General features: G+C 31.7%; 2 protein-coding genes across 4 annotated transcripts; one reads left to right on the top strand and one right to left on the bottom strand.

Moving 5' to 3' along the window:
• Positions 1-972: 972 nt before the first annotated feature.
• Positions 973-11,053, bottom strand: ERMO2 (Sec23/Sec24 protein transport family protein). 3 transcript variants are annotated; one of them, XM_020677036.3, is made up of 15 exons: positions 10,797-11,053; positions 10,224-10,316; positions 8,821-9,915; positions 8,579-8,717; positions 7,182-7,372; positions 6,462-6,569; positions 6,139-6,342; positions 5,390-5,621; positions 4,642-4,791; positions 4,349-4,505; positions 3,787-3,914; positions 3,373-3,695; positions 3,101-3,289; positions 2,178-2,418; positions 973-1,401 (listed from the first exon to the last, which is right to left on the bottom strand). In XM_020677036.3, the coding sequence occupies exons 3-14, from the start codon at positions 9,862-9,864 to the stop codon at positions 2,185-2,187; spliced, it is 3,099 nt and encodes a 1,032-aa protein (XP_020532695.1). In that variant the 5' UTR covers positions 9,865-9,915; positions 10,224-10,316; positions 10,797-11,053; the 3' UTR covers positions 973-1,401; positions 2,178-2,184. The 3 variants fall into 3 exon arrangements, with proteins under 3 accessions (XP_020532695.1, XP_020532694.1, XP_020532693.1); XM_020677035.3 differs by lacking the exon at positions 10,224-10,316; XM_020677034.3 differs by lacking the exon at positions 10,224-10,316 and having other exon boundaries at positions 8,821-9,927.
• A 615-nt stretch (positions 11,054-11,668) lies between these two features.
• LOC105628466 (uncharacterized) lies at positions 11,669-12,331 on the top strand. Its single transcript, XM_012209876.1, has one exon. It carries the CDS (start codon positions 11,669-11,671, stop codon positions 12,329-12,331), a length of 663 nt encoding a protein of 220 aa, XP_012065266.1.
• Positions 12,332-19,698: the final 7,367 nt, after the last annotated feature.

Here is a 19,698-nt window from a genome sequence, read left to right on the forward strand (position 1 = left end):
TTTTTGTCCCACATGAACTTCTTTTACACGTAAAGTTAAATAAAGTTATTTATTTATTTTATTATAATATTGTAATCATGTTGATTGTTTGCAACGTCTTTATGAATATTAATATACAAAGCAGAGGTTGGTATACTTTTCCTTGCTAGGATTTTCAACTTTATGTAATAACTACTTTAGTTTTTTTTTTTTTTTTTTTTTTTTTTTGGGGGGGGTAAAAACTAGTTTGGAAAATTTGGTGCTGACTTGCCTATAATGTTTGAAATGTAATCATTACCCTTTTTATAATGGTAGTTAACCATAAAACTTTCCAATTGTGAATCAATTTGTGCATATGTGATGACAAAAATGAAATTGATAGAAAAATACCAATCCAAAGTCTCCTAACAAAGTCTCCTAACAAAGAAAAAAACCACTAATTTATCAATCAGATATGGTCTAATTTTCCTTCCGTCTTGTAGAATAAACACGGCACGAAAGCGCATCTGATTTTCCCTTCTGTCTTGTAGAACAAATAGAGCGTTGAATAATCTCGATTCCAAATCCCTAATTCTAAAATGTGTAATGTCATAATCACTTTCTTTTGTCACTTTATCCCAAATTAAAATCCTATTTATTCAAAGTGGTCCCATTCAAATTGAAAACCAAACTTGCACTTATTCTCTTATGTTTCCTTTTTTATTTAAGAAAAAAGAAAGAAAAATACCTAAATACTACTATTAAAAGAATGCTGCCTGCACAAGCAGCTACCACAATCATGATAATATTGCAATTTTGCAGGTAAAACAAACAAATTCAAAAATAAAGGCAAGCAACCAAACTCATTTATGCTTGTAAGACATTCAAAAGTTAATCATATTTAGTGGGATTAAGCTTAAACCCAAATTACCAGTCAACGACTGTTCAAGAATTAAGATTTACTCTGCTGTAGCAATTCCCAAGCTTAAAATTGTGTACACAAAACACAGTCAATAATCAAAAAACAAGCTAGCATTTTTTTTTTCTGAGAATAATTTTAACAAAAGTGCAAGAATATTTTTGTAAGCAATGGTTAACACCACTATAGACAAACAAATTGCCAACATAAGTTTAGAACTTTAGGTTAAGACAAAAAAAATGGAGAATATAGCACAAGTATAAAAATTGCTGATAATATTTAACTGTCCAATACAAAATTTGATCTGGTTTGCTTTCTCGAGTGAACTGCAGCGCAATGCTAATTGCTAAACTCTAATCTTCAAATCATGTGATGCGCCAAACAAATTGTTGTTTCAGAACCTATCTGGCACTCAGTTCAACTCAATCACCAACAATGTCGAAGGGAACACACAACCAATTCAGATTATTTTTGTGATATCGATCACTCTACAAATGGGGCAAGGGGAAGCCAATTATCGTATCCTGCAAAACAAAAAGCAAAATGCCAAAACTAGAAAACTATTTACCACAAAACAATTCCTTTATTGCTATTATAACCAGTAACTCATGGACCATGAAGCTCATTCTAACAATCAAGAACATGAAACAGCTGTAAGTATATATAACATGGAAGCCAAAATCACAATTACATGTTTTAAGCCTTTAATATTAATTGTAAACAAACAGGAAAGGACTTGTAATGGCTGGCTATGACTATAATCTGCCATCTAACACCTAATATCCAACCACACAATTTTCCTTAATAAAGGCACTCACACTTGCGCAATCCTCTCTGGAAATATTTGAGTCACTGACAAAATTAAAACGAGAGGAAACAAAACCACTTGCTTCTATGAGAAAAAACTAAAAGGCAGTGGAAGGATTTTTGGAAATAAAATCATCATCTTCCATTAAACAAATTAAACCAACATGAAGTCTTGCAATTTCTTTAACTTTGAAGTCACTAAGATACAGGAGCTTTGGAAAGTAACAGCAATACAAAAGCTAAATAAAAAAATTTGCTCAAGAAATTGCCCACAGACATAACCTCCATAGTCCATACCAACAAACTAACAAACTTGGATTACAAAGGGGTTATGCAAGATAGGAACTAGGATGAACATATAAACCTTGCCTTTAACATGAGAACATATATGTAACAACTATTTGTACATTTTCTTAATCTAAAACCCAAGTGAACAACAATGCAAAAATTATGTCAATACCTGACTCTGAAATTAGCTAAAAATGTGAAATACCTCTCAGTTATGCATTTTGCTGGACTTGTCGATGTATTTGCAGCATCCAATCAGTATAACCATTTGTACCACCATTTTGATCCTCAAGAAGGTTCATGAGGAGAAGGAAGCCTTCTCTGGGCTGTTCACCTTGTCTTACAAGGTGGCAAAGTTGATAATATGAAGGATCATTCTCTCTTAATTTCTTAAGCATCTCCATTAATTTTCTTGACATTTCGGTATCATGTTTACCAAGTGTAACCTGATTAATTCATCAACATAAGTTAATTACAGCCTTCTAACAAAACAGCAAGGACAGCAAACGTCAACAGCTGGGAGAAAACACTGAAAACAAATTATCCTAGAAATAATATCCATGAATGGGATCTCTGCTCAAGATATGAAAATAAAATCATTGGTGACCAAGCAAATGAAATTTAATCAAAACTCCATTCATTACATAGATAATGCACAATGTTGAATGGTTTCATTTGAAGTTTTTCTTTTACAGTTCAAATATCAAAATAACTATAATAAACACCATCTTCAATATTTAACAGAGAAATAAAAACATACATGAGATGACACTCCATGCTAGCTCAATTTTGATAGTTGAGCTCATCAAGAGACACACATTTTGAGAAATCAATGCCTAGAATGTTGTTTATATCAAGGTCATGTTATATCTACATATAAGTATTGAAAAATAACACTGGTAATTAGTGGCTTAACACAATATGATGCTTGAATGGGAAGGGGTAAAAAAGACAAATTATTGATGTCCTTTTCAATATGGCAAAATAACAGATTACTTGTGCTTGCCTTTTCTTTCTTATCCTCGTATTGAAGGCTAAATTCTGTTCCACACAAACACAAAAGCATGCTTCAAATGATGCAGAAATGAGACCAAGCTTCCGATGCTCTAAAACAACACAATAACGCACCTTTGATAACTCAGCCGCAGCATCTGGCCCAAGTAGATTCATAGCTATATCCGGTGAAAGCATTCTACCAAACCATAAAACAAATCGAAAACCATCATCATATATATAAAGGCCTCTAGAATCTAAGCTCTCTGTTGTCAGTGGTAACCTCCTTAAGTTGTTTTTGACATCGTTAGCTTGGGCAAGAGGCTGCACATATGAGATTGAGATGCATCATTAATCTTATACAACATCCAACAACATAATTGTGGGATGAAGGAAAATTCTTTTACCTTCAAAAGTTGATCATCTAGACGAATCAAGCTAGGATATAAAAGTTTCAACAATTTCTTAACAGGTAATGCCATCATTGTAAATCCCGCAGCACAGCGTTCATCAAGCTGAACATCAGCATATCCTCCTCGGAGAGGGGTTGATTTACAAAGTGCTAATCCATACAAAGGCAACAACTTTAGAGACTCTGGATATATCATCCGTCCTCCCAGACGATGCTGCACAGCATAGAGATTTCGGTATTCTCTCAAAGCTTTCACAATTCTTAGCTGTACAGCATTCCGTGCATCTTCCAGCTTATGGGACAATGTTTTTTCAATTGCTGCAAATCATTCCAGTTCATTAAAAACATATTGTTCATGTCAACATCAGTACCACAATCAGAATCAACAAAGGGTCAAGTTTGGACCTACCTAACCTACAAAACACAGAAACAATAGCACCAGTGTCAGCCTGGCTGTACATGTCCCCCAAATTCGAAACCACTGGAGCTGCTGCTGTGTGTACTCTAATACGCCTCTCTCCACATGATGCAGTGTATCTTAAAATGGTCAAGCGTGTTTTTTGAGAGGGAAACAAAAGGCCTAGCAATTTAGACGAAGAAGACAACCATCTAAGTGAAACTAACAGGATAGATTACACAGTCAATAAGGCAAGTAGGGCGAAGAATTTATTCAATGTAAAATACAAAAGCAAACAGGTGAAAGATTCAGATTATTTTAACACTCCTACAGGCATCTCTTTTCTCAACTTTCTGACAGACTAGACAACCAAAAAACAAATGACTCAAATTAAGAAAGAAGAGGAAAATTAGGGTGAAAGACTAGTAGTTCCTTTGGATTCTGACCTACGCATCAGAAACACTTTTTTTTATGGACTTCTTCAAACTAACAAAGAAGCACATCATACACGTATGAGGCTGAGATGTACCATGTTTTTGTATATATATTCACTCATAGTTCACTCAAAGGATACAACAAAGCAACTTGGAAATATACGGTGGGAGTTGTCAACAATGTCTCTTCAAGTGATAATTGCATCGCATATGCTTTGTCACAATCAACAGCTGGAAGTGCTAATAGATCTGTGGACCTTAGCATAAAGTTCCCATGATAAGATGTAAACCGAATCCCTTGAACACAACATAAAAGGGGGTTTATCAGCTATCCATCTATCAAGATAAGAAAGAAAAAAAGCAAGAGAAAAACTGATAATAACAATGATGCTGTGACATGATCAAGTATCCTCTTTTAGATATATGGACGGACCTTTTCCACATCTTATGCGCATGACAGCTTCCCAGGCAGTTTCCCTTGTAAGATCCCTGGCTAATTCATGTCTCAACTTATCTCCATGATTCACTGATTGGAAACTTGGATAATAATAAACTTGTCCTCCAGTATATTTAGCCAGAGTACCTACAAAGAGAGGCATTAACTAATTTATACCAATTATTTACTTGTGCATTCATAAAAGATTTGTAATATACAAATAATCAAGATCAACACAAAGAACTGAAGAAGAAAGCATCGATGATATAGCAATTAAGATTATGCACCACCATTTTCAAACACACTTTCATTATGGTATCAATGAACAGCGTCCCTAAACCTAAGCATAAGGCTCAAGAAATTGTCAAAAAAAAAAAAAAAAAAAAAAAAAAGCAGAAGAAGAAATGAAGAATGAAAATCAAAAAGCCTCTATTGATAACTTGAAAACTTTTCAGTTCAATATCCCATAAGCAGCATCAGAAAGCGGAGAATAATAAAACCAAGCTAGCAAAAAAAATGCATGAATCATCTTGCCAAGACTCCTTACAGGCCTCATTAGACATTTCAGCAGATATAAATGCCTAAAAGCAAATCTCAAAATTGTCTACATCAAATGTTGAAAACATAGAAAACAAGAACCACGGGTGAGCTTTAATTTTGGTCACATTAAAGGTTTAAGAGAAAATTAAAGTCAATAAACATCATAACAATGACAAAGCACGATTCAAGTAAAGTAATATTGTACCTATAGAAGCTATATCAATGTACTTGTCACTGAATGCATATACATTAACTCCTATCTGGTACTTTGTAAAATCAGCAGCCATTTGCTTATAGAATGGATCCTCTGGCATTCTTAAAATATGTTCTTTATCTGTTCCATAAACACGAAGATCATCCCCACGCAACTTTAAGCGGCCAACACCAAGAGATGGCATCGTATTCTGGAAAATCAGTAATTTTCCACCAAGTTGGCTCTGAAGAAAGAGAGAGAGAAGGAGAGAGGAGTTAGTAGAAAGAAGATGGATGACTAAAAAGAGAAGAACGGCAACAAGTGTATAACTATGATACATTCAGAGAGTAAATACAAAACTATAAATGAATATCTTAAAAAGGAAAAAAGGATATAGTTGAACATCTGAAGAGCCCCTACCCGTTTGAGGCCAAGGATTAGTTCAGTTGTTAGTCCCACCTGAATCTAAAAATTCCCTCAAAGCTAATTTTATTATGGACTCATTAGTTAATGTCGTCCTTACCAACTTGTCTCTCATTCATTATTAAAGCAAATATTTTTCTCAACAAAAAGTTTCAACATTGAGGAAAAAATATCATAATAGAGTTAAAATAAGCATCCAATTACTTTTATCCTTTCGTCCAAAGTTGCAACTAACTGATAGATAAATATTTCAACGGACTTTTTGGATAGGATATTTAACCTAAAAAATTTAATAAAGTGCTAAGTGAAGCAACCAATGAAAAAAACCGTCAGCGCACCATAACCATGAATGCTGCTTTTAAAGCTGGACCAAAAGCAGATTCCACATTCATATTGTCCTGAAACATGGACGGTAAACTATCTAGAAAAGCCTCCACAACGGTTCTCGACTCAGACAAATTAACAAGGAGATCATCAGGCAATGGAACAAATACATCATCCAAATCTGAAACCACCATCATCTGAGGCTGCGTCAATGATGACTGCACCACAACAACAAGAAGAAAAAACACAAATGGTTTAGCTAAATTGTCAGCTATAATGGAGGAATAATACATGAAGCTTCTCAGACAACAAGCTTCAATATAATAATGTCACTTGCCTTCATGTTGTAAAAATGTATTGTGCTGTCATAAGTGATAAACCCAATCTGCGTTCTGGGGAAGCCAGGTAAGTCATCCAAACAAGACTTGATAGTTTGGGCCACAACCTGCACACAGAACTCAAAGGTCAATGTGAGTTACAACTGAAGGTTTGCACACACCTATAAGAGCACACATATACTGCCCTTGTATTAACTCATGCTGGGATTACAATGGAATCAGAAGATCCTACAAAGAAATTAGATTAAAAAAAGTCATAAACTAGGCATCCTAAAATATACCATTTTTGATTCAAGATGGTTGTTGCAATCCTTTTATTTCTCTTCAGCTTTCATTTTGCTGGCAATAATCACACCTAAAACATTACCAAAACTATGTTTTCACTTAAGCCAATACCAAAGATATATCTGCATATATCATTTAATGCATGCCCAAACTGGCAATGCAAATCAAACCTTGCAATAAGAATGTAACCAACACTATCCAAATTCTTGAAACCACCAAACCAAAAATGTAATTGCAGCTGTGTCAGTTGACCAATAATACTGTCACTTTGCAAATCGTACCCTTACTTCATAAATATGCAAGAAACATATATCCAAAACAATTGTCTCATAATTTTAGTTGAATTTAAGCTAAGTTTTATCTGAAAATCTATCCTATAGTTGCAGAAGGTTAAAGGATTTAGTGCAGTCTACTCCTTAGCACAAAGAACTTACCTCAATCATCCCACTTCTAACTGCAGATATCGAAACATCGATGAGAAAGAAATACAATGGTGGCATTGGAGGCCGCACCATATACTCAGTTGGAGCAACAAACTCCACACTACCCTTTGTAAGCTCAGGTCGTTGATCCAAATCAACTCTTCTGCCAGTGGCATCTAAATGAGCAAAATACTCACCAGGAACTGAAAATGAGAGTTAAATTTTGATCAGGAACCATGCTTATAAAAGGCAACAAAACAAACATTCTCATGTTAGAGAGAAAAAGGAAATCACTACTAAAGATATCTAAAAAGACAAGATAAGACCCAATGAAGTTGTAAAGCAGATAAGAAGATAGGTAATTGAAAACACTTTTAAGAGTCCCATATGGACTATAGCCAGTCTCTAACACTTTGGGAGCAAAAGAAGGATGGAAAGAAATTTGAGGACAAGAAAATAGAGCCAAGGGAGAAAAAATAAATTTACCTTCTCTTGTTGGACTATCAGGGGAAAAGAAAGTGGAGGTATTTTAATGTGAATTGTCGTTTTTCTTCTCTTGTTTGGAAAAAAAACAAGAATTGCTTCAAGTATAAAATGGCAACTTAAAAGATTTTCCAGCCCCTTCTTCTCCAAATTGTTTGAGGACCATGAATTCCATTTTCTGTGCTCATATTCCACTCTATTTTCCCCTCGTCTTCGAAACAAATAAAGGAAAATCTATTTTCTGTCCTCTAGTGATACTCGAAAGTTTTGTGAAAAAGAGGACTTAAAGAAAAATGGATTTAATATGTTTCCTCCCCCCAACTTTCAAGCCTTCTAAGCATAGTGTAAAGGATCACATCAAATAAAGGAGACAAGTGGCCAGGTACTAACAGTTCAAAATTGTTAAATTGAATGCATGACACATACCAAGCTAAGGCAGTTTTTTCAAATTCTCAATGTCAAGAATTTATAGCATTTTACGTGCATAAAATTGAAAGCATATACACATCAAACCACATCCTAAACATCATCCAAAGAAAAGCTATTAAATGTGGGTAAAGCGAATAAGCATGAATACTATACAGCTCAAAAACAACTAATAGCTGTGATTACATGAATTGAACATAAAGTGTAGATCCCTCTTTCGCATTTTACAATAAATTGAATGAACTCAAAATCCTTCAACAGAAAATTCAAACAGCATCAAAATGTAAGGAGTCGAACTATGTTATCATTACAACCAATATTCTACCGAACTTTACTCATACAGGTGTTCTCAAGGGCAAATTGTTTTGACACATGCGTAAAATACACACCTAACCAAGGCTACTTAATTGAAAAAGATTTTTTTTTTTTTTTTTTTTTTAACCTAACACAATCAAATTGCTTCTCAGATCTACATTCATCAGAAGATGGACTGGACTTACCATCGTTAAGCAGAGAACAGATGTTGCAACGCCACTTCCTTCCAGCATCTGTAAACGTTACAAATGGATTCACATATGTGCGGCATCTTCTACAACGAATAATACCAGTGGAAACAAAATTAAGCACTGGCACCTCCTCCTGAGTATAGAAGAAGAAAAATAAACAACGGAGATGAAAAAGAATTCTTGAATAAATATAATTTGTCCAGATTGCAATTGAGTTCATTAGCTAAGACACTAACCCCATCTGGAGCTTCTGCAAGAGGACAAACAACTGCTCCAAGAGGTAAATGCCACCTAGAAACTAAAGACTGAGAATTTGGTATAGCACTAGTGGTAAGCCGTAGATATCTAGGATCGCAATTCATAGAGTATACATCACCCAATGGAGTTGGCTCCACATCATCATCCAACGGCCTTGGCAATGATTTTGGATCGAGTCCTGGATCAATTGAACCCGGAATAGACCCAATAGAGAGTGAGCTGAAATCTTCTGACAAGGCTTGGATGCCACCGATGGGAGGTGAGGACCCTGGATGTTGGATATGGTCCCTTGAATGTACACCAAAAGGGCCTGCTAATGGCTGGGGCTGGCCAAAGCCTCCTTGGTGAGCAGGAAAATTGGGAGATGGTGTTGGTGCAGGAGGTGCATAACTTCCTTGTTGAGCTTGAAAAGGGGACTGTATTGGGGGAGGTTGTGAAACTGCAGGCAACTGTTTTATATATCCAGGTAAAGGTGGCTGCAAAGTGGCTCTGGCAGGAGGATAAGATGAATCTACTGGAGGAAAAGTGGGCTGAAAATTAGGCCTGGGAGCAAAAAATGATGAATCTAATGAAGATTGAGGAACGTTCACATTTGAAGATGGAGGCCCCATTGGAACTGAAGACACCTGTGGTTGCGGACGAAATGAAGGTTGTGATAATACTTGACCAGCAGGAGGTTGAAATGGAGGTTGCCCAACAGGAGCAGTCCCTCCAGGTGGAGCCTGAGATGCAGAAGGAAATTGTGGAGTTGGGAAACGTTGAAAGGGCCCGACAGTGGGCATATATGATGGTGGAGGAGCAGGTCTAAAGCCAGAGACCTGCGATCCACCAGCAGGCCCAGATGGCATAGAAGGTATTGTAGGTTGAGGAACTCCTGGTGGAGTAGGTCTAAAGCCAGGGACCTCTGATCCAACAACAGGTCCAGATGATGAAAATGGTGTCATAGATGGAGGAGCAGCAGCAAAAGGTGCAGTCGGAGGTGCCGCAGGAAAATTTGGACGACCTGGATTTTCAGTCCCCATGGTTTTCAACAAAGCAACCTCTCCTATGATGTAATCCTATGCTTCCATAACCTGCCAAAGCAACTGATAAGAAAGTTGCAATAATTCAAAAGTGGAAATCACACATCTCAAGGTGATGTTAATAAATTATGTATTAACGAAAATCTATCAAACTTTAGAGATACCAGTGAAGCAATTACCGTATTTCAGGGAATGAATATGCATATGATCAAGTGTCATACAAAACCAGAAGAAATGAACATCATATCATGCACAATCAAAAGCTTTTCAGAGAGCTACCTTGAAATACTATAAGATCAGAAAAGTGGAGTGGGAGTGATTTAAGTAAAGGTGAGTGTATATATATCAGTTGGACTAACCTTGTGGGTGCTCTTTTGGTTTATTGTCTGTAGGAATTGCATGAATGTTTTCTAGAAAATTGGAAATCCTCAAATTTATTGCAATTCCCAAAACTACATTGACAAAAAAAAACGCTCAAAAATAATTCCTAAATCTGTCCAAAGATAAGAAAGTAGCAATTTCCAAAATTACAGTGGAGTAACTAAGTCTACAAAGAGTAAGGGAAAAAAATTCAGTATGAAATTATAGTTGAAATATCCCTAAATTGAAATTGAGAGAATGCTATACAATCCCCAAATGAATTCCACAAATACATTGAATCAATCTTAGGACAAATTAGGCAATCATTCAATAAACTTAACATGCTTAAACAGTCTTGAACTTAATTCCACAAGCTTAACAACTATATTAAAGAAACTTCCAATCAAAGCTGACTTTTCTTATTCTATTCCCTAAGTAATAAACTCACATCCCATAGAACCGCAAATCCAATTACTAAAACTAACGAACAAGAAATCCCTCCAACTTGAAACATAAAATAGCTCAGAATCCTCATCTACTAGTAACGAATCGAAGATATAAGATCAAATTACCTCGAAAAAAAAATGCAAAAATGATTCGAAATTCTTCTGATCGAAGTCTTAAAACTCGAATCTTACGATCTCTATGTGAGTGAGGAAGAAAGAGGTGAGAGAGAAGAAGGGAATGGTGCGATCCGGTTGACGGAAAAAACAAAAAAGGGGTTTACGGGCAGCGGGAGGACGGTGAAGATGGAGTGTGGGTGTGATGATGGGTTATAGATCCGTCAATTGGTGTTTAGATCCGTCAAATAATTTATGTGTTATGGATCCATCGAATAATTGATATATTTGGTTATTTCTGTCTACCTAAAATTGCTGATTGAAATAAGTGTAAAAAGCTATTAATTCGGGTTTATGTTTTTTACAAGTAGTTTATTTGATCTTATATGTATTTAAATTTAAATTTAAATTTAAATAAAATAATTTATAAATGAATTGGTAAAAGATTATAAGAAATTACCTACAAAAACATATGTTTTTTTAGAAATGTAACTCTTTAATAATAATAATATAAGTATCACAAGTAATCATATAGACTAAACATAGTATTTTTAAAAATATAAATATAAATTATTAATTAAAATAATTCATTAAAAATATATGTTAAGGTAAATGCTTTACGGTGTTATATAAATATAAATTATTAATTAAATTTTCTGTTATAATATTTTGATTTAGTTTCCTGATTAAATTTTTTTTAAATATTGATTTAATTTAATTTATTTGATTAAGTGGTTTTTTTTTTTTTTTTTAAAGATTAAGTGGTTTAGTTTAATTTAAAAAATTCAATTTTTTATTTGGTTTGAAATTTGTTTCAGAACCGCACTAAATCAGACCATTCACATCAAATTATGTCTACTATAAGTTGGACTTAGCTGTGAAAGATGAAGATCCCACCCAAAGCTACTAATTTCATTTGGTGTGCCGTACGTAATGTTCTACCTTGTAAGAGGAATTTATGCTCTCGAAAGGTGGATATTCAAGATATTTGCCCTCTTTGTCTTGGACATTCTGAAACTAATCTTCATATTATTGTCAACTGCCCTTTTCCAAGACAGGTTTGGACTCTTTTTCATCTTGGGTTTTGGTGGTATTCCGCTATGTTTTTTGGGGAGTGGTTTCAGCAAACCTCAAATTCCTTGACCTTGGAGCATTTGAGTTATGTTTCTATGGTGCGCTTGGCATTATGGATCACCAGAAATGATATAGTATGGCGTCAAAAAAGCAGGAATCCTGGGGCGATAATTTTGCTAGCTACAGGTGTTTGGCACGCATGGAAGGAAGCTAAGTTTCATGGTTTGGTAGTTCCTTCTCCAGCAAACTCAAATCGTACATGGAGTCCACCCCCGTTTAACTGGATAAAAGTAAACACGGATGCTTCAATTGGAGTGGTTTCTGGTTATGTGGGTATTGGCACAGTAGTTAGGAATTTAGCCTATGAGTTTATTGCTGGCAAAGAGTGGAGATTTTTGGGTTTTTTTAATGCTAAGGTGGCTGAGGTCATAGCCGTGAGAGAAACTTTGAGCTGGATTAAGGATCACGGATGAAATTATATTTTATTGGAAACTGATTCTTAGTCAGTTGCAAATGCCATCAACAATGTTACTATGAATGACTCGTCTGCTTTTGGTTTAATAATTCAGGACGGCAAATCTCTTTTGTCTGAGATACCAGTCGCAAAATATAATTTTGTTTATAAGTCTGCAAATGTGGCTGCCTATACGTTAGCAGTTGGAATACATTTCAAAGTAGGATTGGGGGTTTGGAATTCTGTACACTTCCTGTTCTACTTGATTTCTTGATTTCGTAATAAAATTTTCTCGGTTTAACTTCAAAAAAAAACATCAAATTATCGAACCATTTTAAAATGGGCCCAATCTACAATCCAAAAGATCCAAAATCAAAATGACTTCCTTGTATAACCAAAATAAACCTGACCTAGCCTCAATTCCTTAGGCCCAAAACCCATCAACATAAGAAAAGGGTATCAGCACCCAAGCCCATCAACGACTCAGCTGATTTAATGGAAATATAATTCTTTTTTATAATAAAATTCATGTTAAGTTGCATTGTTTGGGAGGTAAAGTTGAGTGTATTTTTTTATACTTGCAGCAGGTATTGTTCAGGTCTGCGTCCGTTTTAACGGTCCATAATAAATCTGACTAATATTCACTCGACCTTAAAAGCAAAGAGACTAGCTCGGGGAGAGTTTGTGTTGTGAATGATCGAACCAATGACTTAATCTACGGTGATCAAACCCACAAGTGCTCTTTGCCATTGATCTCATCTCTATTCGAGTTAGTCGAGTAATTACTAATAGCCAAGAAATTAATAAAAATATTAAAAGCTACTAATTTCCTTACCTATATGGATCCATGTTTCTTTGTTTATTTATTTATTATTGCTACAACCCACAAGACTGTATAAAGCCCAACTCTTTAGCATATTAGATCATAAAATACCAACAATTAGAATTAAAATTTCTAATATTTATGAATTTTAACTTGATTATTATATTATTATTTTTATCATTCTATATACACTTTAGTAATTTTCTTCTTGCATTTATCACCCATGGTTAAAATATAGGGGGCATTTAGTTATTAAAATTAAACATTTCCCAAAAAAAAAAAAAATCACTTTCTTCAAAAAAAAAAGTAAATTTTCGGAAAATTATTTTTAAAAATATTGAATTATCATATTTGGATGAAAATAAAATAAAATACTTAATAACTAAATTATTGTAATATACAATGTTTCCATTTAAAAAAATATATATTAATGTTATTACATGTTTCCATTTAAAAAAAAAAAATTTTTTTCCTCTCTGTTTTACAAATTTCTTGATGTAATATACAATGTTTCTTTAGCAAATTGCAAAAGTTGTATTAAGATATGCCATGCATTGAGTTTTAGCAAAGTTGTATTATTGTTTTTTATTTTCTCAAATTAAATAATCATAGTCAACCATTATTTTTATTTTTATAATAATAGTCAATTATTTTTTATTTTTATAATAATGATAATAATAATAGTCAATTAGCTTACTTTTTTGTTGTTTACAATGATGATAATTAAGTGCTGAGAATATCTTCATGTATGTCAATTAAACAATTTAATTTTTTTTATTAGTTTATTAAATCAAATGCTTATTTTATATCATAAGAAATGAGGAGTCCAATTGTTAATTAAAAAATAAAAAAAACATACTTAAAAGAAAAATAGTTAATTACCTTAAATTAACTAGTAATTAATTGTTTTTACTTGTCAATTTTCCACTTCACAAGTTGCAAACATAGCCCAATTGCAAAATTGTTTCAATCTCTTAGTTAGTGTCTTCTTTGATAGTGCCATTTATTTTATTTAATTTCAGTATTTTTTTTTTTTAATCTAAAAATTGAGGGGATATAAAAATTGAATTGACTGACTTGACAACCAGGCTGAAAGAGACTCCGTGTTGACGAAAGCTAAACACCACCAATGTACAATCGGACCAACAATCACGCTGTACTGTAAATATATTTAGATTTAATTTTACAAATGAATTTTTTAAAAAATAAAATATTATAAATATTTTATTATTATTATATTTTTATTAGCAGCGAGTATTGAAATACATCGATTTTTAGTTTTCCCGATCACGAGAATTTTTATAATAATTTAAAATTTATTCAGTAAAATTAACAGTTTTACTAGCTGATGATTGTTTTAGCTGTGTTTAGTGTTTGAGTAATTAATGGTTGTTAAATGTCAAAAGCTACCTTAATTTGTAAAATTAGTTCAAACGTTATGTCACCGAATGCTGTAAGTGATAGTTTTTAGATTTAGAATTTCAACTATTTGAATATTGTCTTAGTCAATTAATGGAAGGGTCGCCTCGTAATTTTATTCCGGCGCATTAGTCTTTCACCGAATGAAAAAATTTTATAATTTTACTTTATATTCTAATTATTGAATTACCATATACCCCTTACAACTAATTATTAATTGACAGCTCAGAGCATCACTGCCACAAAGGGGTCCTAGATTAGATGAAATCAATCAAATTCTTTGACACGTACATGACGGGTATAGCTTATTTTTGTCTCAACTGGCATAATTTTATAATTTTAAACATACAATTTTAATATAATACTTTTCAAATATACAAAGTAATATTTCATTCATTATTCCTATTTTAAGGAATAAATATAAAAGTTCTGTATAAAATATTAATTTGAGAAAAAATAATTTCTCTAACATTAATTTTCTACGAGTAAACCAATTAATGTAATTGGGATGAAATAGAAAAACTGTAAATGAAATTTTCTATAGGTGCATCTAAAAGCTAATAAGCAATTGGTTTGTTTGTTATTTTAAATAATTGAGTTTTAGTTTTTAATTTTTTATTCTCAAATAGCATGTGTTTAGCGTATTTAAATAAAATGTACGTATTATATTATATTGCCTGTATATAAGACTATAAATACATTATATTACATTTTATTGTAGTCTGCTAAATATAATATTAGAAAACTATAATAAATATAAATATTAAATAGACATAAATATCAAACTAAGCAAAAATAATTTAGTATTTTAAACTTTTTTTATGCATGTAAGTTGTAGTAAGTTTTTTAAAAATAAATTATTATAAAAAGTTTATTACGTTGTTCTATTTAAAAATTAATTAATTTTTATTCGGTTAACAGATATTTGATTTTTTATATTTTAATTTTTCTTTAATTTTTTTTAAAATATTATGATATATTTATGTAGTTGATGATTTTCTTTAAAAAAAAAAAAAAAAAGAACTACATCATTGAATTACTTATTTTGGTGGCAACATATTAAATGACTGCAAAACTGATTCATCAGGAATAAATGTCCAGTTAGTAGTTACATCATTCTACATATTTTCCTACAAAATAATATCTTACTTATGCTTATCAGCTTACGCAACAACTTGTATAAGCCACGTGTCCTTAGATATCTTACCTCGATTACATAGAGCTTTAACTACATGCCACTTGTGCACCGCTCTATGCTATTGCTGACGTGCACAGACAAGCTCTAGTACAATGCGACTCCGTGGACTAAATTTGTTAGGAAAAATTATGATTTATATATGTATTTTTACGTTAACATTGCTCACTAATATTCTAGAAATACGTTATATTTTCTGTATATATTGTCTATTTAGTTTATATTTTTTTTTGAAAATTAATTAATCTATTTGCATATTTAAATAGAAAAAAGTGTAAAAACTTGAGAGAAGAATGTAGTAGCATGATAAAATAAAATATAAGAATAAAAAACTATATATTTTTAAAAAAATTTAATAACAAAATTATATATTTTGATGGAAATAAAAAATAAAATGATAATTGTTCCAAATTTAACCAAAGTCAGCGGTTTGCCAATTTCTAACATGACAGCCTGACTTGGCTGTTGCAACAAATAATATAATATCAAAAATATCTTCAATTTTTTATTTGTGATCTAACAGCTTAAAATAGTATTATGTTACATAAAACGATGGTCTCTCATTAACTCATTAAATTAATAAAAATTATTATGATAGAAATAATTTAAATTCGAAATTTTCTACTCCTCACATTAATAAGAAAATTAACCATATCATACCAAATTAACAGGAAGACCCTTAATTTAATCATGTAAAGTAAAAACAATTCTTCAAACAAGAGAAAATAGCGAAGAATTTTCTTGTTAGGGAATTAGAATAATGAAAATGGACTGCATTCTTAAAGAATTGGACGTAGGGATAATCATAGATCAGAATATGCGAAATTCATATTCGATCCATGAACATTTTTATTTATCTATATCCATATTTGTTTGGCTCGAATTCCAATCAAACTGGATATTATCCTCTTTTTAATTATGTTTTTTTAAAAAATAACAATGATATAATAAAAATCTATATTTTTTATGCTTGAAAACACAAATATTTCTAATACTTATTAGAAATATTGCATGCTAATGCAACTAGAAGAGTTTTTAATAATGTTAAAAAATACAAAAAAATATTAAAGAGTTATAGATGAAATTTAAAATATTAATGAAAAAGAAAAAAAATTTAATAATTTAAAAATATAAAATGATAAAATTACATTGTATCCTATCAAATTTATATCTGCATCGAATTTTATTCTAAATTCATATCTGATTTACTATTAAATAGAACAAAATTTTATATGCTCCATTTGGATCAGACTGAATGTTCAACAGATCGGAACATTTCTTTTTTCTGGCACTGGACATATAAAATTAGAAGGTTTAAAATTTAATATGTCCTTTTATTTAAAAAGTTTCTTTAGACATATCACTCTCAATGTAAAGACAATGATAAATGTAGTAGGGCCCATAAATTTATAATGTTTTCTTTCTCAAGCAGTTATTTCTTTATAAGTTTCAAAAATTATATATATACAATTATTTGGTAATTATTTTTAAAAGGACTCCTGCTAAATATCTCAATTCAAACAGTTTATCTAAATATTATTTTTAAACCGGACCAGGAGGTCGGTTTGAATTAACAAAAAAAAAAAAAAAAAAATGTTTTGCTGGTGGAATCATTAAAAAGGACTTGGGAATCTAATCCCTTTTTTGTCGTGAGAAAAGATTCTAAAACTTTCCAAAGATTCAGTCTTTTTTGCTCAAGTTAGACCAGTCGACGGGGCACCCACTTGCCCCACCACTACTACTATATATTTATATATATTTTGACAGTGCTTAATGACTGTATTGCCCCTTTACATAAGACTTTTTATTTATTTATTATTTAGGGTTGCGTGATCAAATGATAATTTCTTTCTTCTTCTTCTTCTTCGTTTTTTTAATCCTTCTCCTTTTTGTTAATGGAATAATTTAAATCTCCAATAATTTATACACGTACGGATCTAAAAATATAAATATTCCGTTTTAAGTATTAATATACATTCTCTCAAAATAGTAATATATGGAAAATTTATATCGAAATTGGTGGATTACTACATATTTAGAGCTAGGGGTGAACAAATTTCGGTTTTTAACCGAATTTATTTTATTTTAGAAATTCAGTTACCGCTCAATTTAGATATATATAAAACCATTTGATATTTGGTTTTGGTTTGGTTAATGTATATAACTAATTTAATTTATTTTTAAGTCAAAAATAATTAGTTAGGATTGAATAATTAAATCCAAATTGAATTGAACCAAATTAATTTAATTCAATTTGAATCGTTTGCACACCATTGGATTTACTATAATAATATATTCAGATAGATTGAAACTAAGCTAATTTAGTTTAGTTATCGAACACGCGTGTGACGTACCTTTATTTAGAGGGGTCTTACATGTGCCTTTATTTATTTTATTTATCGAACATGTGCCTTTCTTAGATGTCATTTCACCTAAGAAAAAAATAGACAAAATATTAGAAAAAAATCTATTTTTCCACTAAATGGTTTGAGACCAATCAAAATATTGAGTTCTAAATGGAAACGATGGTGTGAATAAAGGCAATAGGCGGCAGTAGGGACGCAAAGTTTGAAGTTTTTGCCTATTTTTGGTGGCTAGACTATGATTCCTGATATGTCTCTTTCAATTGAGGACGATGGGAGGAAGAAATTACAGGACCCAAATAAGTCTATGGCGTGGGAAGAATAATAAGCCAACCTACTTAGTTTCAAATTCAAGAAAATTTAGTTCATTTGCTCTTAGTTAATTTTATCTATAAAATCGAGTATTTTTGCAGCAAAATTAGCTGTTTTAATAGTTATCAGTTGTTTAATTAGTGTTTCATCAAATGTTTAAGAAGTGACGCTTGATAATTCGTTTCCTCAAACTCTAAATTCAATATGAATGCTAGGTTATCGAACACTATAAATTATAAAAATAATATCAAAAAGCTACATGAAAAGTTATTACTAAACAGCACCTAAGAGTTTAAAAGTTAGAATTGCCGGTACATTACAACCAATTACAATTACTTACGACACGTAAGAACAATGAATATAAACGACAAACAATTGTGCAACCCTCGTTAAAAATAAAAAATAAAAAAAATAGTAATATTAAAAAGCAATTGAAAATCTTAAACAAGACTTTTGCTTTTGCATATGTTATAATATTGAAACTTGAAAGAGTACACAATTAGCAATAAGTTTTTTTGACTTCCTCCATTATGCCATTATGAATATGACATGGGAACATCTATCATAAAAGACAGAGAAATTTAGGAAAGAGGGGAAAATTTCTTCCTAAGAAAGAGAAATTAAGGAAATAAATAAAAATAATACCTACTTATAAATATATATTCATATCCGTATTATTCTTGTTAAGGAAAGAAATATATTGTTATTAATTTAGTAATTATGAGAGCTTCCAATTGAGAAAAATTTTGACACATCAGCTTGACATTTAGATAGATATTAGCATTGGAGAATATTTTTCAAAAAGTATTTTTTATTTTCTTGATGTGACAATTAAATAAGAGCAATCTAGGTCTGCATTTGAAAATACTCTAAGAGCAATGGAATTGCCACATCAGAAAAATGGAAAGACTTTTTAAAAAATGCCATCCAATGCTAGTGTTTATTTAGGATGTTAATATGATGTATCAAATAAATAAATAAATAAATACAGTCTACTACAACTCCTAGAGAATCTTTTAAACAATGTGAGCAATTATTTCTCTTTAGTAATTTGTTTCATATTAAATTATGCGTCCAAAGAGAAAAAAAAAAGGATGGAAGATGATTCAAAACCAGTACATTGAAAGAGATTTTTAAAAGTTAATATTTATAAATATATATTCATTCAGATCATCATTTACACCTTTTATTTCATATGATACTTCGACTATAATCCACGTTAGCATTATGCTAAAAGGTAGTCCCAAGGTTTGTGGATCAAGGGCGAAAAAAGA

Source organism: Jatropha curcas, chromosome 1 (assembly GCF_041381405.1).
Source record: "Jatropha curcas cultivar XTBG-Jc1 chromosome 1, XTBG_Jcur_1.0, whole genome shotgun sequence".
Taxonomy (NCBI): Eukaryota; Viridiplantae; Streptophyta; class Magnoliopsida; order Malpighiales; family Euphorbiaceae; genus Jatropha; species Jatropha curcas.